This window comes from Salmo salar, chromosome 10 (assembly GCF_965601325.2).
Source record: "Salmo salar chromosome 10, fSalSal1, whole genome shotgun sequence".
In the NCBI taxonomy this organism is placed as follows: Eukaryota; Metazoa; Chordata; class Actinopteri; order Salmoniformes; family Salmonidae; genus Salmo; species Salmo salar.
In genome coordinates this window covers 81,118,118-81,143,441 of record NC_138300.1, presented here as the reverse complement: position 1 = coordinate 81,143,441, position 25,324 = coordinate 81,118,118, and the positions used below count along the sequence as shown (strand labels likewise).

Below are 25,324 nucleotides of genomic sequence, written 5' to 3'. Positions count from 1 at the left end.
CTTGCTTGCTCTTTGGGGTCAAGGCCGGAGGACTGTGAAACACTGTGACAACTGCTGATGTAAAAAGGGCATTCTAGATGCATCTGATTGACGGTTCCTTACAAAAACATTCTACCTCCCAGACTGGACCCCATCTTGTATAAGAAGTGCCAGGGCGACGCCTCCCGCCTGTGTCACACCCACGGCTGGAACGAGACCAGCGAGATGATGCCACCCGGCGCCGTCTTCTCCTGTCTGTACCGCCATGCGTACCGCACAGAGGAGCAGGGACGGCGGGTAGGATTGCACCCATAGACATACATGCATTCATATTTGCATACTGTACTAGTCAAAGGTTTGGACACACCTAGTCATTCAAGGGTTTTTCTTTATTTTGATATTTTCTATATTGTAGAATAATAGTGAAGACATCAAAACTATGAAATAACACATGGAATCATGTAGTAAACAAAAAAGTGTGAAACAAATCAAAATATATTTTAGCGTTGCACACTCTTGGCATTCTCTCAACCAGCTTCATGAGGAATGCTTTTCCAACAGTCTTGAAGGAGTTCCCACATATGCTGAGCACTTGTTGGCTGCTTTTCTTTCACTCTGCGGTCCAACTCATCCCAAACCATCTCAATTGGGTTGAGGTCGGGGGATTGTGGAGGCCAGGTCATCTGATGCAGCACTCCATCACTCTCCTTATTGGTCAAATAGCCCTTGCACAGCCTGGAGTTGTGTTGGGTCATTGTTCTGTTGAATAACAAATGATAGTCCCACTAAGCGCAAACCAGATGGGATGGCGTATCGCTGCAGAATGCTGTGGTAGCCATGCTGGTTAAGTGTGCCTTGAATTCTAAATAAATCACTGTCAGTGTCACCATGAAAGCACCATCACACCTCCTCCTCCATGCTTCATGGTGGGAACCACACACATGGAGATCATCCGTTCACCTACTCTGCTTCTCACAAAGACACGGCAGTTGGAACCAAATATCTCAAATTTGTACCTCATCAGACCAAAGGACAGATTTCCTTCGGTCTAAGGTGCATTGCTCGTGTTTCTTGGCCGAAGCAAATCTCTTCTTCCTATTGGTGTCCTTTAGTAGTGCTTTCTTTGCAGCAATTCCACCAAGGTGGCCTGACTCGCACAGTCTCCTCTGAACAATTGATGTTGAAATGTTTCTCTTACTTGAACTCTGTGAAGTATTTATTTGGGCTGCAATCTGAGGTGCAGTTAACTCTAGTGAACGTATTCTCTGCAGCAGAAGTAACTCTTGGTCTTCCTTTCCTGTGGCGGTCCTCATGAGAGTCGGTTTCATCATAGAACTTGAGGGTTTTTGCAACTGCACTTGAATAAACTTTAAAAGTTCTTGAAATTTTGCAGATTGACTGACCTTCATGTTTTAAAGTAATGATGGACTGTTGTTACTCTTTGCTTATTTGAGCTGTTCTTGCCATAACAATCTGTTAATTGAAATCCATTCCAGGTGACTACCCCATGAAGCTGGTTGAGAGAATGCCAAGAGTGCAAAGCTGTCAAGGCAAAGGGTGGCTACTTTGAAGAAACTCAAATATAATATATATTTTGATTTGTTTAACACTTTTTTGTTTACTACATGATTCCGTATGTGTTATTTCATAGTTTTGAGGTCTTCACTATTATTCTACAATGTAGAAAATAGTAAAAAGAAAGATACCCTGGAATGAGTAGGTGTGTCCAAACCGTTTGTCTTTATATACTCATGATTGACTACAGCGTACTGCACACAGGAAACGCATCAGTGCCTAATGTAGAGGAATAGCAATATAGATTTACTTGCAATAATCACATAAAGAACCATTGTCTGAAGTGATCTTAGACCTTTAGAAATACCGTACATCTGTCCTCAGTACATCCTGAAAGTGTTGTCCTTTTTAAAAGGTCAATGCAGTGGAACAAACAGGAAAACAAGGTTACATTGTAAGTAAGTTCAGTGATGATGATGATTATTGTGATGTGATTGGGTTCTGATTCCTGAAGATGATTCTGGTCAAAATGAGGGAACATTTGGGATTTTTTGTTGCTGTCGAATGTCAATTTGAAAACCATTTCTGAAAATGTAATTATATAGCTTATCACTTGATGTATCAGTGTGCACCTTTACATGTTGAATGTGGCATTGGTGTCAGAAGTGGAATTAGGTAATGTATTGGTCTCTATACTCTGGAATGATCTTCAGCCTTGCAATGAAAATAACTATAATCTGAATAATCTCTGAATATTTCACTGGAATGGTTGCTTGGTGACATTGACAACAGTGGGATTATGTCTTGTGATCACCCAATCAATATACTGAAGGTACACTACAAGCAACAGTATCATTCATTTTGATGGGACATTCCATTAGCATTGATGCTTGCTTGTCTTTCTTGTCCCCTACTTTCTGGTTGTCTCTTGTCCTGCATCCTCAACAGGGTTGGCCTCAATTGACTGAATTGAAAGGGAATTGACCCCAACCCTGATCCCGAGCTCTATAATGTTGGGTTCTATTCTTTGATATTTCCTAGCTGTCTCGGGACTGTAAAGTGGAGGTGCAGCGTATCCTCCACCAGAGGGCGCTGGATGTGAAGCTGGACCCGGAGCTGCAGAGGCGCTGTATGACCGACCTGGGGAAGTGGTGCAGTGAGAAGGCAGAGTCTGGACAGGTACTGGAGGAGACCACCTGCTGTCTGTCTCACACAATTCTTATCACTTGCATATTAAACCATATCATCCATCTATTTATTGTAGCCTGTAACTGCTGGCGGGATAATCTTTCTTTAGAATGCTTTGTACTCGTTAACTATAACATGTGGTCAACCATGTTGGGCTTAGATCAGGGGCACAGTAATAATTGCACAACCAAGGTGTATGTTTTCTGTATTGAAGTCTGATGTGGTATTTTTGGGTGTTCCAGGAGCTGGACTGTCTACAGGACCACCTAGAAGACCTGGTGTCAGAGTGCAAAGATGTGGTGGGCAACCTGACTGAACTGGAGTCTGAGGTAAGAAAGGAGTACCAGGGACACATTTACTGACTGCTCTGTGTGAGGAACTGGCTGTGGTAAACTATGGTTGGTCACATGGTAAAAGGATGTTCTTCTCTCCTCCCACCAGGACATTCAGATTGAGACCCTGCTGATGCGAGCCTGTGAGCCAGTCATCCAGTCCTACTGTCACGTGAGTCCTACCTCTACCCCAACGATGAGCTCTCTCACAGGGCTATTCATACCAGCAACCCCCCCCCGCCCCCCCCCTTCAATTCCACTACCAATGACAGGGATATCTATCCTGCCAAGAGTCTAGAATTTCAAATGATCCATAATTAAAAAAGAAATGTGAGTTATAGATCTGTTGTTCTCGTTGAAAGCAAGTCAAAGAAGCGGTAGATCTGTTCTATGTGCGCTGCTTCCCGTTTTAAGTTTAGTTTTTGTTCTTTCTGTTGTACACCAGCTTCAAACAGCTGAAAATACAATATTTCTGGTTATGGAAAATATATTTCACAGCAGTTTAGATGGTACAATGATTCTCTATACTATACTTGTGTGTTTTGTCACATAAACTGACACTAGGTGAACTATTAGAATTTTAGTAACCAGGAAATGGCAGAACGATTTCTACATAGTGCACCTTTAACTGATTTCACTGATTCTTATAAGGACAAGAGACATACTGTATTTCAATGGCTTTGTATTCTGACTCTAACAGTACTCAAACTTTTTTCCTTATGGTCTTTGGCTCCTGACCACTTTCTATTTTTCTTACTCTCTCCCAGGAGGTGGCAGATAACCAGATCGACACGGGGGATCTGATGGAGTGTCTGGTGCAGAACAAACACCAGAAGGAGATGAACGACAAGTGTGCCGTGGGCGTCACACACTTCCAGCTGGTGAGTCTCTGTGGCCCAACTCCAAATATACTCCCAACACTGGTGTATTTTATTTGTCTTTATTTTATTTAACCTTTATTTAGCTAGGCAAGTCAGTTAAGAACAAATTCTTATTTACAATGACGGCCTACCAAAAGGCCTCCTGCGGGGACGGGGGCTGGGATTAAAAATATAGGATAAAACACACATCACGACAAGAGACCTAAGACGACAACAACAGCACAACATGGTATCAGCACAAAACATGGTACAAATCTTATTTGGCACAGACAACAGCATAAAGGGCAAGAAGGTAGAGACAACAATGCATCACGCGAAACAGCCAAAACTGTCAGTAAGAGTGTTCATAATTGAGTCTGAATGAGGAGAGACAGGACAGACTAAAACAGGCCAGTTTGAGTGTTTGTTGCAGCTCGTTCCAGTCGCTAGCTGCAGCGAACTGAAAAGAAAAGTGACCCTGGGATGTATGTGCTTTGGGGACCTTTTAACAGAATGTGACTAGCAGGAAGGGTGTTGTATGTGAAGGGTGAGGGTTGCAGTAGATATCTCAGATAGGGGGGAGTGAGGCCTAAGAGGGTTTTATAAATAAGCATTAACCAGTGGTCTTGTGACTGGTATACAGAGATGACACGTTTACAGAGGAGTATAGAGTGCAGTGATGTGTAGCATTGGTGGCAAATCTGATGGCCGAATGGTAAAAAAACCTCTAGCCGCTTGAAAGCACCCTTACCTACCGATCTATAAATTAAGGACCCGTAGTCTAGCATGGGTAGGATGGTCATCTGAATCAGGGTTAGTTTGGCAGCTGGGGTGGAAGAGGAGTGATTACGATAGAGGAAACCAAGATTTATTTAACCTTATTCTGCAGTTTTGAGATGTGCTGAGAGAAGAACAGTGCACCGTCTAGCCATACTCCCAAGTACTTGTATGAGGTGACTACCTCAAGCTCTAAACCCTCAGAGGTAGTAATAACACCTGTGGGGAGAGGGGCATTCTTCTTACCAAACCACATGACCTTTGTTTTGGAGGTGTTCAGAACAAGGGTAAGGACAGAGAAAGCTTGTTGGACACTAAGAAAGCTTTGTTGTAGAGCGTTTAACACAAAATCCGGGGAGGGGCCAGCTGAGTATAAGACTATCATCTGCATATAAATGGATAAGAGAGCTTCCTACTGCCCGAGCTATGTTGTTGATGTAAATTGAGAAGAGCGTGGGCCACTCACTAGGTGACAGGCTGTGGCTGAGACAGCAGATGTACTGACTTTATACACTGCACTCTTTGAGAGAGAGACCAATACTCCTTAGCCGACCCACAAGAATGGAATGGTCTACCGTATCAAAAGCTTTGGCCAAGTCAATAAAAATAGCAGCACAACATTGCTTAGAATCAATGGTGACATCAATTAGCACCTTTAAGGTTGCAGTGACACATCCATAACCTGGGCGTAAACCAGATTGCATACCAGAGAGAATACTATAGACATCAAGAAAGCCAGTCAATTGATTATTGACAAGTTTTCCAACACTTTTGATAAACGGGGTAAAATAGAAATAGACCTATAACAGTTAGGATCCGCTTGATCTCCTCCTTTAAATAAAGAATGCACTGTGGCGGCCTTCCAAGGAATGGGAACCTCCCCAGAGAGGAGAGATGGGCTTGGCGATTCTAGCAACCTTTAAAGAAGAATGGGTCTAAACCATCTGACCCAGATGTTTTTTGGCAGTCAAGTTTAAGGAGCTCCTTCAGCAACTCGGACTCAGTGACCGCCTGCAGGGAGAAACTTTGTAGCGTGGCAGGGGAAAAAGAGGTAGGAGCATCGGGGCTACTCGCGTTTAGAAGGGGTGGTAGATGAGGAATTGTTGGACGGGCAAGGAGGCATGGCCAAGTCAAATAGGACTCCTGATCTGAAACAACATAAGTATGTGTGTAATCCCTGTGAGAATTGAACCCATGCCCTTGACCGTCGCTTCACTCCCATTTCTCTGCTCGTTCCTTCTCCTTTTGCTCGTCCCTTCTCTTCCCTCCCAGGTCCAGATTAAGGACTTCCGTTTCTCCTACAAGTTTAAGATGGCCTGCAAAGAGGACGTGCTCAAACTCTGCCCCAACATCAAGAAGAAGTGAGTGCTGCCTGAGTGAGAACCCGGAAATAGTTGAACAAACTGTCAAACAAAACGTTCTCTCTTTCGCTCCCCTCTCTCATTCCCTCCAGGGTGGACGTAGTGCTCTGTCTGAGCACCACGGTGAGGAACGACACTCTGCAGGACATGAAAGAGCAGCGCGTGTCTGTCAAGTGTCGTAAGCAGCTGAGGGTGGAGGAGCTGGAGATGTCTGAGGATATCCGTCTGGAGCCTGAGCTCTACGACTCCTGTAAGCAGGACATCGGGAGGCTGTGCCAGAACGTGGCCTTTGGAAACGCACAGGTCAGTATTATTAATGAGTGTTCTAAACACATTCCTCTCCATCTGATTCCCATCAGCCTGACGACAACCTCGCTTGTCAGTCGTGCCCTAGACAAAAGCGTTTAGCAACGGTAATATTTCTACACGAGAATGATTGACGAGGATGACTATGACGATGAAGACGAGTGCCCTCTCTCTGTAATAGGTGATCGAGTGTCTGAAGGAGAACAAGAAGCAGCTGACCCAACGCTGTCACCACAAGGTGTTTAAGCTGCAGGAGGTAGAGATGATGGACTCAGAGCTCGACTACCAACTCATGAGGGTCTGCAAGCCGATGATCCGGGTATGTACTTTTTTCACGGCGTCGTTTTAGCACACAAGGACACAGGTCCAAACACAAGGCAAATGCAAGGAATGTAAGGAAGTCTTCAACAATGTAGTTATGCTCGAAGGCGCCTCAATAAAACCATGATTGCTGATTGCATTGCGTCTGAAATTAAATTTGAGTGTATTTTGTATAATTATAATTTTCTGAAGAAGAGGTTCCTGGCAGTTAGTAAAACTGTCAGACAGACAGGATGACTGTGGCTTGTGGTGCCTGTTGGTCTCTCCCATGCGTATTCTCTTCCAGTGTTTTTATAGTCCGGGACTCTTACAAGAGAAAAGCTGCATGGTCTGTGGCTCCCGTGCAATCAATGTCATTTATAATAACAACCAGCGTTTCGACAGCTAGGCTGCCTTCATCAGGGTTCTGAGTTTCATAGTGTTGTCTCTGTCTGTCTCTACCAGCGGTTCTGTACTGAGGCTGATGCCAAGAATATGCTGCAGTGCCTGAAGCAGAACAAGAACAGCGAGCTGATGGACCCCAAGTGTAAACAGATGATCACCAAGAGACAGATCACACAGAACACGGGTAGATACTGAACACACAGACACACACACAGACACACACACACACTATAGCTCACAATCAGAGGAGGCTGGTGGGACAAGCAATAGGACGACGGACTCATTCTAATGGCTGGAATGGAATTAATGGAACAGTATCAAACATATGGAAACCACATATTTGACTCCGTTCCATTTCTGCCATTCTAGCCATTACAATTAGCCCGTCCTCCTCTAGCTCCTCCTACCGGTCTCCACTGCTCACAATATGAGCAGAGATTATGGCTTCCAGCATGCAAACACAGCACCTCTGTAGCATTACTTCTATGTCCCATCTGTTCTCACCCTGTCTCCTCTCCCGTGTGTCCTGTCCAGACTACAGGTTGAACCCGGTGCTGAGGAAGTCGTGTAAGGCTGACATCCCGAAGTTCTGCCAGAGCATCCTGAACAAGGCTACAGGGGACAGCGAGCTAGAGGGACAGGTCGTCTCCTGCCTCAAACTCAAATACGCCGACCAGGTCAGAATGCAGAATGAGTTACTGGTTCTTTTTATTTCGTTCACCTTTTTTTTTGGGGGGGGGGGGTTGTTACTACCGTGTTGAGGCCTTTTTTAATTTATTTTTTATGTCTGTCTGTTTGGGTGTGTGTACTAAACGCGTAATGTTGTCCACAGCGTCTGTCTCCTGACTGTGAGGATCAGATCAGGGTTATCCTGCAGGAGTCAGCTCTGGACTACAGACTGGACCCTCAGCTGCAGCTGCACTGCACTGACGAGGTGAGTAGGCCGCCCGGTCCTGCGCAAGACTATTTCTGCTGTTTACGCACGTTATTAAGGTTTTTTTTCACATTGGGGAAGTCACTGAGTTAACACGCGTCTGTGTGTCAGATCTCTCTGCTGTGTCCAGAGGAGGCTGCGGCCCAGGAACAGACGGGTCAAGTTGAGGAGTGTCTCAAAGTCAACCTGCTCAAGATCAAAGTGGAGGGCTGCAAGAAGGTGGGTGGCTCTCATCTCCTCACCTCGAATGTAACAATGTTCCGCTTTCTGGGAGTCAAGAGTCTCACATAATCCCTCTTCTTCACGCCTTTCTCTGTTTTTCTCTGCAGGAGGTGTTGAACATACTGAAGGAGAGTAAAGCAGACATCTTTGTGGACCCTGTCCTCCACACAGCCTGTGCTCTGGACATCAAACATCACTGTGCTGCCATCCCACCAGGACGAGGACGCCGTGAGTAACGCACACGGTCAATTTGTATACACACCTCTGTCCCTCGTACACACATCTCTTACCGCTTTGGCCCTTTTTGCTTTGTGTTGAGTGGCCTTACAACACTGTTGGAGCTAGAAACAGGAGCATTTCGCTGCACCTGCGATAACATCAGCAAAATATGTGTACACAACCAATGAAGATTGATTACCTGACAGTGTGCGTTGGTTCTTCCTCAGAGATGTCCTGTCTGATGGAGGCTCTGCAAGACAAGAGGGTGCGTCTGCAGCCAGAGTGTAAGAAGAGACTGCAGGACCGCATCGACATGTGGAGCTACGCTGCCAAGGTGAACAAGTCACACACACACACACACCCCACCCACCAGCAACACGTCACTAGCTTGACTAAGCACTCACACCCGATTCCCTTCAAAACAAGTGAGAACCTGTCAGACATTACCATCATGCTTTTTAAGGCACTTACATCTGTTCTCCCCGTCCCCCCCCGGACGCTCGTTCACGTTTTCAAAACATTCTTCAAAAACCTGTCACTGAAATTCACACTCCTACTCAATGAATGTAAAGAATGGAAGACTGCATATATAATGGCAGATTTCCTCATATTTGCAAAGGCCTACCTGAGATTTGGCCGGAGGAATGGCAGGAAGGAATATACAGTTGAAGTCGTAACTTTACATACACATAGGTGGGAGTCATTAAAACTTGTTTTTCAACCACTCCATTTCTTGTTAACAAACTATAGTTTTGGCAAGTCAGTTAGGACATCTACTTTGTGCATCACACAAGTAATTTTTCCAACAATTGTTTACAGACAGACTATTTCACTTATAATTCACTGTATCACAATTCCAATGGGTCAGAAGTTTACATGCACTAAGTTGACTGTACCTTTAAACAGCTTGTAAAAATCCTGAAAATTATGTCATGGTTTTAGAATCTTCTGATAGGCTAATTGACATCATTTGAGTCAATTGGAGGTGTACCTGTGTACCTTTGCTTGACATCATGGGAAAATCAAAAGAAATCAGCCAAGACCTCAGGAAAATAAATTGTGGACCTCCAAGTCTGGTTCATCCTTGGGAGCAATTTCCAAACGCCTGACGGTACCACATTCATCTGTACAAACAATAGTACGCAAGTATAAACACCATGGGACCACGCAGCCATCATACCGCTCAGGAAGGAGACGTGTTCTGTCTCCTAGAGATGAACGTACTTTGGTGCGAAAAGTGCAAATCAATCCCAGAACAACAGCAAAGGACCTTGTGAAGATGCTGGAGGAAACGGGTACAAAAGTATCAATATCCACAGTAAACCGAGTCCAATATCGATATAACCTGAAAGGCCGCTCAGCAAGGAGGAAGACACTGCTCCAAAACCACCATAAAAAAGCCAGACTACGGTTTGCAACTGCACATGGGGACAAAGATAATACTTTTTGGAGAAATGTTGGTTGATGAAACAACAAAAATAGAACTGTTTGGCCATAATGACCATCGTTATGTTTGGAGGAAAAAGGGGGAGGCTTGCAGGCTGAAGAACACCATCCCAACCGTGAAGCACGGGGGTGGCAGCATCATGTTGTGGGGTGCTTTGCTGCAGGAGGGATTGGTGCACTTCACATAATAGATGGTATCATGAGGGTGGAAAATTATGTGGATATATTGAAGCAACATCTCAAGACATCAGTCAGGAAGTTAAAACTTGGTCGCAAATGGGTCTTCCAAATGGACAATGACCCCAAGCATACTTCCAAAGTTGTGGTGAAATGGCTTAAGGGCAAAAAAGTCAAGGTATTGGAGTGGCCATCACAAAGCCCTGACCTCAATCCTATTGGAAAATTTGTGGGCAGAACTGAAAAAGTGTGTGTGCAAGCAAGGTGGCCTACAATCTGACTCGGTTACACCAGCTCTGTCAGGAGGAATGGGCCAAAATTCACCCAACTTATTGTGGGAAGCTTGTGTAAGGCTACCCGACACGTTTAACCCAAGTGAAACAATTTAAAGGCAATACACTCAAATTAGTATTTGGTAGCATGTGAACTTCTGACCCACTGGGAATGTGATGAAAGAAATAAAAGCTGAAATAAATAATTCTCTCTACTATTATTCTGACATTTGTGGTGGTCCTAACTGACCTAAGACAGGGAATTTTTGCTTGGATTAAATGTCAGGAATTGTGAAACTGGGTTTAAATGTATTTGGCTAAGGTGTATGTAAACTTCCGACTTCAACTGTTTAAATTTCTCTTTCTAATTAATTCTGCCAAGTTATCTGAAAACCAGGTATTGTCTGATTCTAAATTTCTTCACAGGGGCATGCTTATCACAAATGGACACAAATTTCATATAAAAATAGTCCCAGGCAGTGTCAACATCAGGAATCAGATGTACTCAGTCAATATTATGGTACAGATCATGTAAGAAAGCTTGCTCATCAAACTGTCTAAAATGTCTTTGAAAAATATAACGGGGTTTGGCTTTGGTCATTTTTTGTATTTCTAACACAAGCAATCGCACAGTGATCACTGACATCATTACAGAATATCCCCTTCACCCAACTTATTGTGGGGAGCTTGTGGATGGCTACCCAAACAGTTGACCCATTTTTTACATTTACATTTTAGTCATTTAGCAGACGCTCTTATCCAGAGCGACTTACAGTAGTGAACGCATACATTTCATACAATTTCATACATTTTTTTCTGTGCTGGCCCCTCGTGGGAATCGAACCCACAACCCTGGCGTTGCAAACACCATGCTCTACCAACTGAGGTACAGGGAAAGCCCAAATCAAATAATTTAAGGGCAATGCTACCAAATACTAATTGAGTGTATGTAAACTTCTGACCCACTGGGAATGTGATGAAAGAAATATAAGCTAAAATAAATAATTCTCTCTACTATTATTCTGATATCTCACATTCTTAAAATAAAGTGGTGATCCTAACTGACCTAAGACAGGGAATTTTTACTGGGATTAAATGTCAGGAATTGCGAAAAACTGAGTTTAAATGTATTTGGCTAAGGTGTATGTAAACTCCCAACTTCAACTGTACATCAGTGGAGGCTGCTGAATGGAGGACGACTCAATGATGGCTAGAATGGCGCAAATGGAATGGCATCAAACACATAGAAACCATGTCTTCGATAGCATTGCACTGATTCCGCTCCAGCCATGACCACGAGCCCGTTCTCCCCAGTTAAGGTGCCACCAACCTGTGATAAACATGCATAATGATCTGCATGTCATTGTGTCAGTAAGGGGAAAACACTGCATGAAACCTTTACTCTTCAGTTAACGGAGACACACACACTCCCTTCCTCACACACTCTCTCTGTCTCCCTGACTCTCATAAACACACACACAAACTGAATATAAGTAGCACCAGAAATAGATTTTTACATTAGGCCTATATGAATCCTACCTTTTCAAGCACATCTCACTGAGCCACAGGCCTTCCCTGTGGCTCAGTTGGTAGAGCATGGTGTTTGCAACGCCAGCATGGTGTGTGCAACGCCAGGGTTGTGGGTTCGATTCCCACGGGGGGCCAGTCCCAAAAAAATATATATGCATGTCGCTCTGGATAAGAGCGTCTGCTAAATGACTAAAAGGTAAATGTAAAATGAGTATCAGACCATTTTCCTTTCTTCCTGTGCCAGTCAAATGTGCCTAAACCTACTGTCAATGTACCAGGTTCTTAGCTATCTAGGTAACAACTGAACAACACCAATAATTAGCGACCCAGGATTAGTTTAAAAACGGCCCCGTGACATGGTTTATGAAATTTATATAAAATGCGCCCGAATCCAGATAGAAAGGAAAAAGGCACCTCTGGTAATAGGGATCATAGTTTTTTTAACCGTTTGACTAGAGACGAGACGTTTCCTCTGCTGTAAAGCTGCAGACTAGAGACGAGACGTTTCCTCTGCTGTAAAGCTGCAGACTAGAGACGAGACGTCTCCTCTGCTGTAAAGCTGCAGACTAGAGACGAGATGTCTCCTCTGCTGTAAAGCTGCAGACTAGAGACGAGACGTTTCCTCTGCTGTAAAGCTGCAGACTAGAGACGAGATGTCTCCTCTGCTGTAAAGCTGCAGACTAGAGACGAGATGTCTCCTCTGCTGCAGACTAGAGACGAGACGTTTCCTCTGCTGTAAAGCTGCAGACTAGAGCATGTGAGCAGAGTTGAGCGGTTGGAAATGTAACTAACACCCATCTATTTTTGTGACTACCTGGACCTACCTTTTGGTTTTGAAGTATTGAAACCAAACCATATGGACTTGAATTAAAAGTATTTGAATAAACATGAAAAGGTGAATGTAAGAAGCAAATATCATTTCAGATAGGTTACATGTCATATTAAACAGCATATAACTCTCTAAATAGGTCAGGAGCCAGACAGGGAGACAAAGAAGGAACAAAAATGTATTATTTAGGCTATATTATTTCAAGGCTGTAGCCTACAAAGCAATGCATTTGTGAGTGCGACCCAATAGGCTGGTAGGGACATAAAGCGCTCAGCATTTAAACAACATTTCGTTGGCTTCAGGCTCATGCGATGGTGCATGGAGAGCCGGCCAGCAGCAGAGAATATCCTCTCCTTACTGGCAGAGCCACTGGGGACGGCCACTCTTGCCAGGCTGGGCAGAGATGCAGAGTTGTTTTATTTTTTTTCTGTAGGTAGGCCCAAAGGTTTTTAGGCAATGACACACTTAGTTATCTACCCACCTCGTTCCTTCCTTTTAGCATGTGCACGTAGTAAGTACACCATCATGATTTCGGGATACATGTCTTTTCAGATTCCACAATGATTCTTTAGTTGTGGACACTGCATCACCACACTCCCTCGTTTGCCCTTGGTCCTCATCTTTGTAAGTCACCTTGATTTAGCACCTGTGTGGTCTATCAGTTTCTTTATGAAAATATTTAGCAAACTCCATGACAGTAGCTAAAGCAACGGGCTATTGCAGCACACAAGTAGACTACAAATGCATGCTGGGCCGGGCATGCCCTGAGCTCCTGAAGTGAGTTCCACTGGAGTGAAATTGGAAAAGGCCGACACTCCAGCCTTTTGGGAATCTCGCTGCGTGCTCCAGTGAAATTAGGCGCGTTCTGCTCCGACTTCGCTCTGCTCACAGACTAGTCTGTGCTCTTGGTTATAACAGGCGATGAAATAACCATGTATCCACATTGTTCGCTTTGCGCGCTGCTCCAATGTAACACATGTACAAATCTAACAGAAGAGTCATCAGGGTCTGGGTCTGCATCCCTGCTCACCATCACGGCTAAATGATGTTTAACAAAACTGATGGAGGAATAGATGAGCTTGAAGAGCAGGCTGAGAGAAGCAGGTGAGTGAGGGCTGGTAGGGGATGCTGAGAGAAGCATGTGAGTGAGGGCTGGTAGGGGATGCTGAGAGAAGCAGGTGAGTGAGGGCTGGTAGGGGATGCTGAGAGAAGCAGGTGAGTGAGGGCTGGTAGGGGATGCTGAGAGAAGCAGGTGAGTGAGGGCTGGTAGGGGATGCTGGTAGAAGCACGTGAGTGAGGGCTGGTAGGGGATGCTGGTAGGGGATGCAGAGAGAAGCAGGTGAGTGTGGGCTGGTAGGGGATGCTGGTAGGGGATGCAGAGAGAAGCAGGTGAGTGTGGGCTGGTAGGGGATGCAGAGAGTAGCAGGTGAGTGGGGGCTGGTAGGGGATGCTGAGAGAAGCAGGTGAGTGAGGGCTGGTAGGGGATGCTGAGAGAAGCACGTGAGTGAGGGCTGGTAGGGAATGCAGAGAGAAGCAGGTGAGTGAGGGCTAGTAGGGGATGCTGAGAGAAGCAGGTGAGTGAGGGCTGGTAGGGGATGCTGAGAGAAGCACGTGAGTGAGGGCTGGTAGGGAATGCAGAGAGAAGCAGGTGAGTGAGGGCTGGTAAGGGATGCTGAGAGAAGCACGTGAGTGAGGGCTGGTGTGGGCTGTGATTTGCGCATGAAAGTAAAGGGGATGTTATTAGAGGTGTGCATATCGGAGACTAGTGGCTGTTGCTGAAATTCAACAAACATTTTTAACAGAACTGACTTTATACACATTTTATAACAGGTGCCAGCAGGTTCTTTAGATCGGTAGGGCTGAAAAAGTCTTTAGTATCATATGAAACAGTACTACGGTATTAAAAAATGTTGGTATAATGAGGTTTTGTTACAGGGATATTACTTCGGTACTGGTATACCGTGCAACACAACAGTGGATGCTTACCCTCCTATGGTCTAGCATTGAACTCGCACAATTTCACACTGAAACCTCTACTTTTTCCATAATTTGATTGACACCCACACCTGCTCCCCTCTGTCCCTCCCAGATGGCCCCGGCCGAAGGATTCTCAGACCTGGCCATGCAGGTGATGACCTCACCCTCCAAGAACTACATCCTGGCTATGATTTGCCTGGGCGTGTGCGTTCTCTTCCTGTTCGGCCTGCTGTGTGGCCGCATCACCAAGCGAGTAATGCAGGAGCAGAAGAACAGGTAGAGAGGGGGGCCTCAGAGGGCCCTAACAGCAAAAAAAACCTGGACAGGGTCCTCCCTCAGCATAGCCCCAACTGCCCCCACCTCAGCCTGACTCCATGTACAAACCATCTTCCCCTACTTTCTCTCCCCCTCTTTTACCCCCCAAGCCTCCTCCACGTCACTCCCTGAGACTGGGCTCTATGGGGGAGCCATTCAAGCTTCCCTGTCATCATCGCTATGTCGTCGGAGGGCCACTTTGGGGCCTGGCCTACATTACCCAAACTCCCCTATGGTGGTTGGTCTCCCAGTTTCACTGGTGTGAGAGCCCACATGCCCCAACTGTGAGACCGACACATAACCCCTCCAACCCCACTCTAGTGTCTGACTGATGAAAGCCAAGTCTTCACGTTATGTTCTACAGGAGACGTCTAGAAGGACGATGCCGCCACCTCTTAGTCCTCTATCGCTCCACTGCTAACCAGCTAACGCTAACAGACCTGTACCGCCGGGCTAGGCCAGCCTGCTAGGCCATAAGCATTATTTATTGATTTGGATTCTGCTTTTGGTTTCTTTTGCAGTGTTTTGGGTTTTTTTCCGCATCATTTAGATGCAATATTTCTTTTTCTTTTAAGAAATGTTGCATTTGTGGGGGGTTGGTGGGTCAGAAGGGGAGGTGGGTTCTCAGTAAGCATGAAGAGTTATTATGTGAGAAAGAACCTCTCCTTACTTATGGCCTGCCTGAGAGGCTTTCAATGATTTCAGTACTGATACTGTGTGTGTGTGTGTGTGTGTGTGTGTGTGTGTGTGTGTGTGTGTGTGTGTGTGTGTGTGTGTGTGTGTGTGTCTGACAGTTGTGAAAGAGGAGTATTAACGCTGTTTTTCTATTATATTATTGTTCTTCTGAGAGGACGAGGTGGTTGACTGACTTCAGGTTGCCGATGGGTATTAGATTCACTGATTTGCCATGGGACTGCCAGGTGTGGCGTTGAACTGTCCTCCACTGACTGAGCCTCATGGGAGAGGAGTCCTTTAGCCTACAGTATATTATGTCAGTCTTACACTCCTTAAAGCTGATGATAATTATATTGATTACTCTATTCGTGATTATGCTGATAGACCTGGCAGTGTATCATAGATGGCTCCAGTGGCAAGGATGCCTGCTGAGATAGTACAGTCTGAAACGGTACTCCAGTCACTCCATGCTTGGCCTGTGGTAGGGTTTGCATGACGCTAACTTAATGGATGGTATGGTAGAGAAACGGTTTACATCAAACAGACTGGCATTCACACACATTTCTCTCAAGGTACTCCGTTAACAGTGAACATTTGACAGAGAGCTGGGTCTAATTTGTCTTGAGTGGACACAACACTGACGGATGGTGCGGAAAGATAAGTCTCCTTTTGAAAACTGTCTTCTAACAAGTGTCTCATCTAGTTTTCAAGTAGTGAAACCTGTAGGGTAGCAGGTTTAAACCATGGGTATTGGTATTGAAGAATGGTTGGTGGTACAAAGGGCCAAGAACAATGAAAAAAAAAAAAAAAAAAATAGATATACAATACAGATTAACGCTTATAGAGATGTGAAGATTTTGTTTGAAAGGAACTGGAACCGTTGCACATTTTTCTGTTATTCTTATATATATATATATATATATATATACCAATACCCATATATATATAGAGATATTGTTTGGTCATAGCCTTATTTATTTGTTTACTAATGGTCAAAGTTGGTGAGTCCTTTTTTGATTTGATTGTTCTCTTGTTGCCTTTTTCTTCATTGCCTGTGAAGTACCCTGTTGTTAGACCAGGTTAAGAGTAGCCACAGCCTTTCACCTTACCTTTGAGCGAAGCCTGGTAGCTGAGGCTAGGTTAAGGGAAGCGGGTGGTAGTGGTGGCGGGGACGAGTTTGGGGGAGGGGCTGGATGTTGTCCCTCCAGGAGCATCTTGGCTCGGTTTTAGTTACTGAACTCTAAAGTACTTGTTCAGGTGGGATCTAAACTTTAACCAATCCAAACAGAGGAAAGCCCTCTGAAGGAGGAGTTGAAACGCGTTCTCACGACGATTCAACAATCGCTTTCTCAAAACAAACTGTCATGCCATGTAAATTAGTCTTTAGCATTTTCCCCTCATTGCTACTATGTCATTGCCTTGTTCTTGAATTGGTGTGAGCTGTGAGCGCTTCCCTCCTTGCTTGTAAAAACAATTGATAAATGTCATTTTAAATGGCCTCCGCTGTAACCATGCAAAAGGTAGATTTGTCAATGTGTGCCTACTCTGAAAATCCCAGATGGGGATCCCCCACATACATTATTTTATATATATATATATATATATATATATATATATATATATATATATATATATATATATATATATATATATATATATATATATATATATATATATATATATATACTAGAAGCCCCTAGCCTACTCCTAACTCCCCTTCAAACTGAGCAGAGGTGTGTGTACATGCACCCCTCAAAGCTGTCACACCCCAGACTTGGGAAAGGGAAACACTCCAACAAAGACACCTAGTTTGGGAGAACTCGTTGCAATTTTTCAGTTTTCTTTTTTACCAGCGCTCCTATGCTACCAAGACAGCATTGAATTCTGTTGAGTCGTTCAATCTATCAATACTTACTGTTTTATTTTTGTCTGTCAAAAGCTTTCATCCAGTCAAAATTAAATTACTATAACAATGACTATAACATATGATTAAGATTATGATGAAAAAAATGTTTTGTAATTATTATGTTCTTGTGTATAAATGTATGGAGGTCCTTTGCTTTCATCTCTGATTATGCCATGTAACAGAATAACAGTGCATTTCCCTGGTTTTGAGTTCTGTCCTATACCGATGAAGTTGGACAATTTGTTAATAAAGTCTGCCGGTTTTTATAATGTTGTCCACTGTTTTGTAGGCACAGGACTGACAGGAGGGGGGCTATAGGGCTGGGGCCAGTCTCCCAGAAGAACCCCTACACTAACCTACATTCCCACTCAGATTAGGTTCCAAACAAGGAAGGATCTGTGTTCATTCCAGCCCCTTAGCACACAAATCCTCTAGTCTATGGCCACGAGTAGCCAGGTTTGATAAACAATTCTGAAGCACACCCATTGATCACCGCTTCAGTAGACTAATTGAGAATGCCTGCATTTTTTTCCCCCCATCTGCATGCCAGTCTACTCTGTGGGCCTGGCTATACTAGACTTGGCCATTCAAGGTAGCTAACTACATTCAAGATGAATAATCAAACATACCATATGCCAGAGGGGGTCTCAGGCCATGAGGTGGCTAGGGGGACTACTGGTTAGGATTATTGGGCCAGTAACCAAAACATTGCTGCTTCGAATAAGAGCGTCAGCTGAATTACTAAAATGTATAAATATGATTAGTGAATTACATGTCTGTAGGGAACATGCTGCTTTGCTTTGTGCTCTAGTCTGCTTGCATTTGGTTAACCCTTCATGTGTTCAACCTCAACCTGCCCCAGTAGTCAGTTAGATAATACAGCTCCCAATAAAATCATTTCTAAAAAGGGCAGAGTACACCGACATAAATGATGTCCTATTCCCCATGTAGACTAGCCTCGTGACCATCTGAAGTACTGACCTGTGACATTCTGGATATGGTGTGTGTGTGTGTGTGTGTGTGTGTGTGTGTGTGTGTGTGCGTGCACATGTACACGCATGTTGGAGTTATTTCCAGCTGCATCCAGTCATGGTCAGATGGATGGATATGATAACAGTGTGGAGGCCAGAGACTGGGACCGATCCTGTGTTTGCTGTCTGACACTGGAGTGTTACATTTTCTCCAGCCTAGTTCAAAACCACCCCACTCTGCCTTCCTCTGCATACATGGGTGGATGGATAGGTAGTTTACACTCTGTAAGGACTTTTTAGATATTGTAGTTTGAGTGTTCTTTGGATGGTGGATGGAGACATTTGCCAGTTGCTGGGAGTTAAGAAAACCAGGACCAGCCCCTATCATCTGCAGTGTGATGAGATGGTGGAACGATTTAATTGAACGCTCATCGATCAGCTGGCCAAGACACAGCCCCAATAGACTTGTGAGTGGGACAAGGGTCTCATCCATGTTGCCCTGGCATACAATATGTTTGATTACATGCACAGTGAAGCATTACATGCTCTATTGGTAAATGGGTTGATTTTTATTCTATGAACTATTCAGAGAATATCCAATAAACCAAAATGGTAACAACAGAAATTAAGAAAAAAAGTACAGTACATATAGTTTGAAGAGGACCTGCAATCACAAATACCTTACACAAAACCAAACATGTACGAAACAATAAATATAGACGTACACCACTAAAATACTGAAATTCTTAATACATTTCTCATGTATATGCATTACAGCTAATGTGGCGGTCTACCTTTGATATTAGAGCTACAGATTCCATAGCCCAAAGAAACACATTGTATTCCCCACGGAAATTAAACACACTGAACCAGTCTGGTTTATTCATACAAATACCTCAAATTCTCCAAGGTGATAACAAGAGAGCAGCCTAAAGCCTGAGGATTGTTTATAAACCACTATTTACATTACTATGATCCCTCTACCGACAGACAAAGGGAGAAAACACATCCACATTAACAGTATGGCTGGTTCAGGACTTCCTGTAAATGACAGGAAAAACCCACACCCATCTACACAGAGGCCTCCCCTTCGCCATTATCCACAATGCTCTTCCAGTGGTTCGATTCGCTCCTCCACTTCCACACCTGACAGTGCTCTCTCATCACCCCCTCCTCCCTTCTTCATCCTCCTCCGTTCTCCCTTTCCATCACTCTAGAAACCGTAGGGGGAGACGAAAAGGATGACCTTGGTGAGGTAGCGTCCCAGCAGGGCTTGTCTCTCCAGCTCGCTCATCTCTACCTCTGCCTCCAGTGTAGCTGGGCCCTGCACAGGGCTCACCAGGAGCAGGGTGCCCGTCTGCCTGCCAGAGCGCTGCATGCTAAAGTGGCTGCGGCCGCGACTCCCCAGCAGGCCGAAGCGCAGTGTGTCACCCAGCACACGGGCCGCAGACACCCGGAAGAGCACCCTTGGTGCGGACATGTTGGAGACCACGGGCATGAAGTGGAAGGATACGGAGTTGGGAGCCTGGGAGCAGGCCTTGTCCCCCACCACACACGGGTTCCTCTCACACCGCCTGGGACAGGGACAGAGGAAGAGGAGGGTCAGGGATAGGGTAAGAGGATGGTTCTTCTTGTTTCACCCAGTTAATATAACTGAGAAATAAATCCAAACTCACCTCCTCAAACCACTGTAATAATGTTGTTTTCTATTGTATATCTGTCTTAATTGTAGTAGTTATTTGTATGAGCAATAAAAAAAGAATTGTCTAGTGCAAGGGGTAATTTAGGTGAATGAGGTTATGTGAGCCAAATGATGGGTGGAGCTGCACTGTGGTGACAATGAAATGAAAATGTTTTTCGCTCTCCACAGAAACATCTAAATTGTATGTTTGTTTTAAAATGATTGAGAGTGTAGGGAATCTCCTCCATCGAATCAGTGTAGCTTTCAGTCTCAGTGCAAAACCATAACATGATTTGGTTAAAACAGGAAGCATAGTGACACCAGATCGGATAGAAGTGGTGTTTCTGTTACAGCAGTTACTCACATAGGAGAGGTCTTGATGTACGTGGCGTTTGTGATGCGAGGACACTCCACTTGCACACACTGGAACCCCCCGTACGTATTCACACACTCCTTGTCCAGGGTGCAGTTGTGAAGTCTGCTCTCACACTCGTCAATATCTATCCAGAGGTGGAGGGGGCAGAAAAGAAACACAAGTAACCAAGTCTGGTCCCCACTGAGCCCACGTCACATCTCCAAAGCTTCAGTTTGACTAGAAAGACTTTATCATATAATACAGAGTGACCATTAGTTCCCATTGCAATTACAAAGCAACAAAGTCCATGGACACTAGTAGACCTAAATATCAGAGGTGTTATCAAAATACAATCTCCCTGTAACAACCACTGGCTAAGGCCAGGGTACTGTGGTAGCTCTTATTGGTGGAATGGTCTGGTCTGTGGTCCTGACCTTTGCAGCTGCGGTTGTCTCTGGCCAGGTTGTAGCCACGAGGGCACACACAGTGGTAGCTGCCGGGGGTGTTGATACAGGTGTGCATACACAGTCGTCCAGGCTGTGCCAGCGGAAACAGCTGACACTCATCCATGTCTGAAACACAGTTCCTCAATATATCACTGATATGCAGTGAACAAAAATATAAACACAGCGTGTAAAGTGTTGGTTTCATGAGCTGAAATAAAAGATCTTTGAAATGTTCCATGCGCACAAAAAAATGTATTTCTCTCAAATGTTGTGCACAAATTAGTTTACGTCACTGTTGGTGAGCATTTCTTCTTTGCCTAGATAAGCCATCCATCCACCTGACAGGTGTGGCATATCACGAAGCTGATTAAACAGCATGATCACTACACAGGTGCACCTTGTGCTGGGGACAATAAAAGGCCACTCTAATTCGTGCAGTTTTGTCACACAACACAATGCCACAGATGTTTCAAGTTTCGAGGGAGCATGCAATTGGCATGCTGACTGCAGGTATGTCCACCAGAGCTGTTGTCAGAGAATGTAATGTTAATTTCTCTACCAAAAGCCACCTTCAACGTGGTTTTAGAGAATTTGGCAGGATGTACAACCGGCCCCACAACCACAGACCACGTGTATGGCGTTGTGTGGGCGAGCAGTTTGCTGATGTCAACGTTGTGAACAGAGAGCCCCATGGTGGCGGTGGGGTTATGGTATGGGCAGGCATAAGCCATGGACAACAAAAACAATTGCATTTTATCGATAGCAATTTGAATGCACAGTGATACCGTGACAAGATCCTGAGGCCCATTGTCGTGCCATTAATCCGCCACCGTCACCTCATGTTTCAGCATGATAATGCACGGCCACATGTCGCAAGGATCTGCACACAATTCCTGGAAACTGAAAATGTCACAGTTCTTCCATGGCCTGCATACTCACCAGACACCCATTGGGCATGGGATGCTCTGGATTGACGTGTACGACAGCGTGTTCCAGTTCCCGCCAATATCTAGCAACTTCACACAGCTATTGAAGAGGAGTGGGACAACATTGCACAGGCCACAATAAACAGCCTGATCAACTCTATGTGAAGGAGATGTGTCGCGCTGCATGAGGCAAATGGTGGTCACACCAGACACTGACTGTTTTTTGGATCCAAGCCCCTACCTTTTAATTAAGGTATCTGTAATCAACAGATGCATATCTGTATTCCCAGTCATGTGAAATCCATAGATTAGGGCCTAATGAATTTATTTCAATTGACTGATTTATTTATATGAACTGTAACTCAGGAAACTCTGAAATTGTTGCTTATATTTTTGTTCAGTATATATAGAAAAAACTCCAGGCTACATATTTTTTAAGCTCTGATGTATTGGGTCCACTTCCAAAATCACAACTGTACACTGACTGCACTCCTATATAAAATCCCATGACTTACATACAGCTCTAAGATTGTCTGGCTCTAAGAACCGATTGATTCTTAAAAGTGAAACACATGAATTAAAGGAGCCCACGGTTTGGCCGTAGGTAAGGTTCAGCCGTACTGACCTGTGCAGATGTCGCTGTCGCGGCCGCTTATGGTGAAGCCTGCGTCACAGATGCAATGGGTGGAGCCCTGGAACTGCGTGCAGCGGGATGGACGAACGAAGGCCGAGAGGGGGGCAGAGGATGGGGAGATGGAGGAAGTGGAGGGGGAGGGGGAGGAGGAGAAGTAGGACGGCGTGGGTAGGGCGGCGGGGATGTTGCTCCCAGTGTTTAAGACTGGGGAACAAAAAGGACCATAAATATTACACCACTAAGCAGAGTAAGTAAGAGCAATGAGACAAAGTCTACACATGTTACAGTACAGTATAAAACAAGGGGCTCCCCATTCATACAAAGAGATAGTACTCCAGTGGTGTTGAATATTACCTACAGTAATAAATAACGTACCATATCATAGTAGAATAACACAATGGTATCGTTCTAGGCACGGAGGGAGCAGAGACACAGACAGGAGTGGGCGGGGGCTCTGGGCTCTGACTCACCCCTGCATGTGGGCTGCTGGCCACTCCACTTCAGAGACGCCAGACACACTCTGGTCTGGGGCCCCAGCAGCTCATAACCTGCCTTACACACAAAGTGCACCTCGTGCCCCACACCAAACACCCTCCCCAGTCTCCTGCCGTAAGCCAGGGTCTCAGGCTTAGGACAGGTGGCTGGACAGGGAGAGAGAGAGAGAGAGACACACAGTACAAACAGTAAGACAATCATGACACTTTCAGACGGACAAGCATGAGACAAGACATTGGCAATGGTAAGTCCAGTAACTATCAAAGTGCTAGTGCAATACTATACAGTATATACAGTATATATTGTACAAGAGAAAAAACGTTCATGTGCTAATGACAAACTAAGCAGTCACTGTATCTCTCTCTCTCACCGTTGTGCGCCTTGGTGGTGTGTTTGACGGTACTGCTGTTCTTTAGGGCGCTCAGTCTCTTCCTCAGGGAGAGAAGGCTCTGCTGGTAGGAGGCCTCCTGGGCTGACAGCAACTTCTCCACCTGGCGCAGAGAGCTCTGCAGCTCCTGCCTCGACAGGCAGTCCTGTGGGGGGCACAGCAAGGACCAGATCATTCAGTAGACAGCCACAATTTTAAGATTTCAGTTGTGGGGGGGAATTGGCCCTAAATGTTTTGGGTGTGTGAATGAAAGATGAAATTAGTTTACTGTGGAGTAACACTGAATTGGGATCCAATGATTCAAATCAACATGAGAAGAGATACCTACCTACCCAGGTTAGTAAATGATTCATTACAGATCAGTGGTAGGAGACATATTACTATAAAACCGTAGGACTATGTCAATAGCTTTCCTTGCACATTCTCGGGGAAAATGGGTACTGTATGTCAAATGTGCTTCATTTCAAGTGCAAACTATAGACAGTCATGTTTGGCTCCATTCAGTGGAAAACACCCACTGAGGTATCACCAGTGTGTGGCTGCTCACTGCACACAACATTTTTAAAAGTATACGTAGTATTTACTGAAACAGGAGTAAAAGGCGTTAAGTCCTGAGGTGAGGTTTTCAGTGTCAGAGCTCCTTGTGAAATGTTTTGCTCCGATTACTGAAGTCCCACCTGTGTGGAAAATGTAGTGCGCCAGGAATTCGTGACCAAACACAAACGGTCTCCCAAGTTCTCCAAATGTGTCAGGAACACTTTCTAGTGGCTCTGTCTCAACTTCCATAGCTTTTTCAAACACAATAACACTGTTAGACTAGAATTGCAGCACTATGCATTGATATAAGAGAAAAGGAAAGCGCAAACGTGATCCCGGAGGTCAGTCTTTTTTCATTGGCACAATCAGCAGCTCCTAGGTGTCAGAATGACTTTTGGTAATACAACATCACTTATTTAAAAATGCACTATATGGATTTAGTATCAGTAGGGCAATAGTTGTGCATGTCTTTGTATTACAATTGTTTGTTTTTTTAAAGCAGCAAGCATTTTCATGCAACATGAAAAAAAATGGCAATTTTAAAATCGAAGCAATATTCCATTAAAAAGTAATCAGTCAAGAGAAACAAAACCAGAGCAATAGTTGTTGGCTAGAACACATGTTGTACTCACCTGGCCACGGGCAATGTAGAGATTATGCAAACCCAACATCACCATAACAACACTGAACTGATTCATCATCGTGGGGGGAAAAAAATCCTCTTCACACTTTCACCTGGATTCTTGGTCAATAACAAAATAAACCAATTAAAATAAGTTACCTTTATAAAGCCTACAGTTTTTAGTTGTTTAAATATAATAGCCTACAAATATAAATAAATGCTCTTTCAATCACAAAAGTAAGACTCATTCAAACATGACAGCGATCTGAACAGTAAACACAGAAAACATTTCTCTTCTACTTTTTTTAGAGAGCAGATGCCACATTTCTCCCCGCCCAGTTTGGTATTTTAAAGCCAAGACGAGGAGCTGAATCCACCACTAGCAGAGTAGTGGGTCGCACATCTGCATAGAAGCAAAACCGTGGCTTTGATTTCGGATACTATTGTACCAAAATAGAAGGCTAAATTATAAGGCAATGTTTCTCAATTGGTAGGTTTCAATGGGCTAATATATCTTTTGATCATCTTGTGCACAAAAAAATATAGTTTTAATGTGTACAGTATAGTAGACCTAGGCCGGACTGCTGCTCGTGACACGCAGAATGACGATGCGCTCACTCTTCCCAGCGAGATCACCTTTCATGCGCAAAGTCTCCCCTGTGTTTTTAGTTGCGGTGTGCTAGATATCCACAAGGTGACGCCTTTTTGTTTGGTGCCATGTCCAGTGGATCCAGGGCTCTGAAT

General features: G+C 44.5%; 2 protein-coding genes across 3 annotated transcripts in view; one reads left to right on the top strand and one right to left on the bottom strand.

Moving 5' to 3' along the window:
* The window catches only part of LOC106561003 (Golgi apparatus protein 1), a 47,206-nt gene extending 29,412 nt beyond the window's left edge, over nucleotides 1–17,794 (top strand). Inside the window, exons 11-26 of one of the 2 annotated variants that reach the window (XM_045688119.2) lie at nucleotides 123–276; nucleotides 1,910–1,948; nucleotides 2,536–2,673; nucleotides 2,925–3,011; nucleotides 3,124–3,186; nucleotides 3,782–3,895; nucleotides 5,924–6,012; nucleotides 6,105–6,315; nucleotides 6,500–6,637; nucleotides 7,084–7,207; nucleotides 7,558–7,700; nucleotides 7,856–7,957; nucleotides 8,069–8,176; nucleotides 8,287–8,407; nucleotides 8,626–8,732; nucleotides 14,742–17,794. In XM_045688119.2, coding sequence (XP_045544075.1) covers nucleotides 123–276; nucleotides 1,910–1,948; nucleotides 2,536–2,673; nucleotides 2,925–3,011; nucleotides 3,124–3,186; nucleotides 3,782–3,895; nucleotides 5,924–6,012; nucleotides 6,105–6,315; nucleotides 6,500–6,637; nucleotides 7,084–7,207; nucleotides 7,558–7,700; nucleotides 7,856–7,957; nucleotides 8,069–8,176; nucleotides 8,287–8,407; nucleotides 8,626–8,732; nucleotides 14,742–14,909 — 1,906 coding nt within the window. In that variant the 3' untranslated portion in view covers nucleotides 14,910–17,794. The remainder of the gene's footprint in view (nucleotides 1–122; nucleotides 277–1,909; nucleotides 1,949–2,535; nucleotides 2,674–2,924; nucleotides 3,012–3,123; nucleotides 3,187–3,781; nucleotides 3,896–5,923; nucleotides 6,013–6,104; nucleotides 6,316–6,499; nucleotides 6,638–7,083; nucleotides 7,208–7,557; nucleotides 7,701–7,855; nucleotides 7,958–8,068; nucleotides 8,177–8,286; nucleotides 8,408–8,625; nucleotides 8,733–14,741) is intronic. The other variant, XM_045688120.2, reaches the window with a different exon arrangement.
* A 1,250-nt stretch (nucleotides 17,795–19,044) lies between these two features.
* LOC106561005 (fibulin-7) lies at nucleotides 19,045–24,893 on the bottom strand. The gene is made up of 7 exons (XM_014124536.3): nucleotides 24,591–24,893; nucleotides 23,404–23,566; nucleotides 23,009–23,179; nucleotides 22,530–22,742; nucleotides 20,967–21,104; nucleotides 20,542–20,677; nucleotides 19,045–20,070 (listed from the first exon to the last, which is right to left on the bottom strand). The coding sequence occupies exons 1-7, from the start codon at nucleotides 24,657–24,659 to the stop codon at nucleotides 19,710–19,712; spliced, it is 1,251 nt and encodes a 416-aa protein (XP_013980011.3). The 5' UTR covers nucleotides 24,660–24,893; the 3' UTR covers nucleotides 19,045–19,709.
* Nucleotides 24,894–25,324: the final 431 nt, after the last annotated feature.

What these genes read in the sequence shown, in the direction of transcription:
- LOC106561005 (XM_014124536.3), bottom strand. Translation starts at nt 24,659, where the DNA reads ATGATGAATCAGTTCAGTGTTGTTATGGTGATGTTGGGTTTGCATAAT. An exon ending in AGACAACCGCAGCTGCAAAG is followed by an intron (nt 20,678 to 20,966) that starts GTCAGGACCACA and finishes ACCTCTGGATAG; the next exon opens with ATATTGACGAGTGTGAGAGC. An exon ending in TACATCAAGACCTCTCCTAT is followed by an intron (nt 20,071 to 20,541) that starts GTGAGTAACTGC and finishes TCCCTGTCCCAG; the next exon opens with GCGGTGTGAGAGGAACCCGT.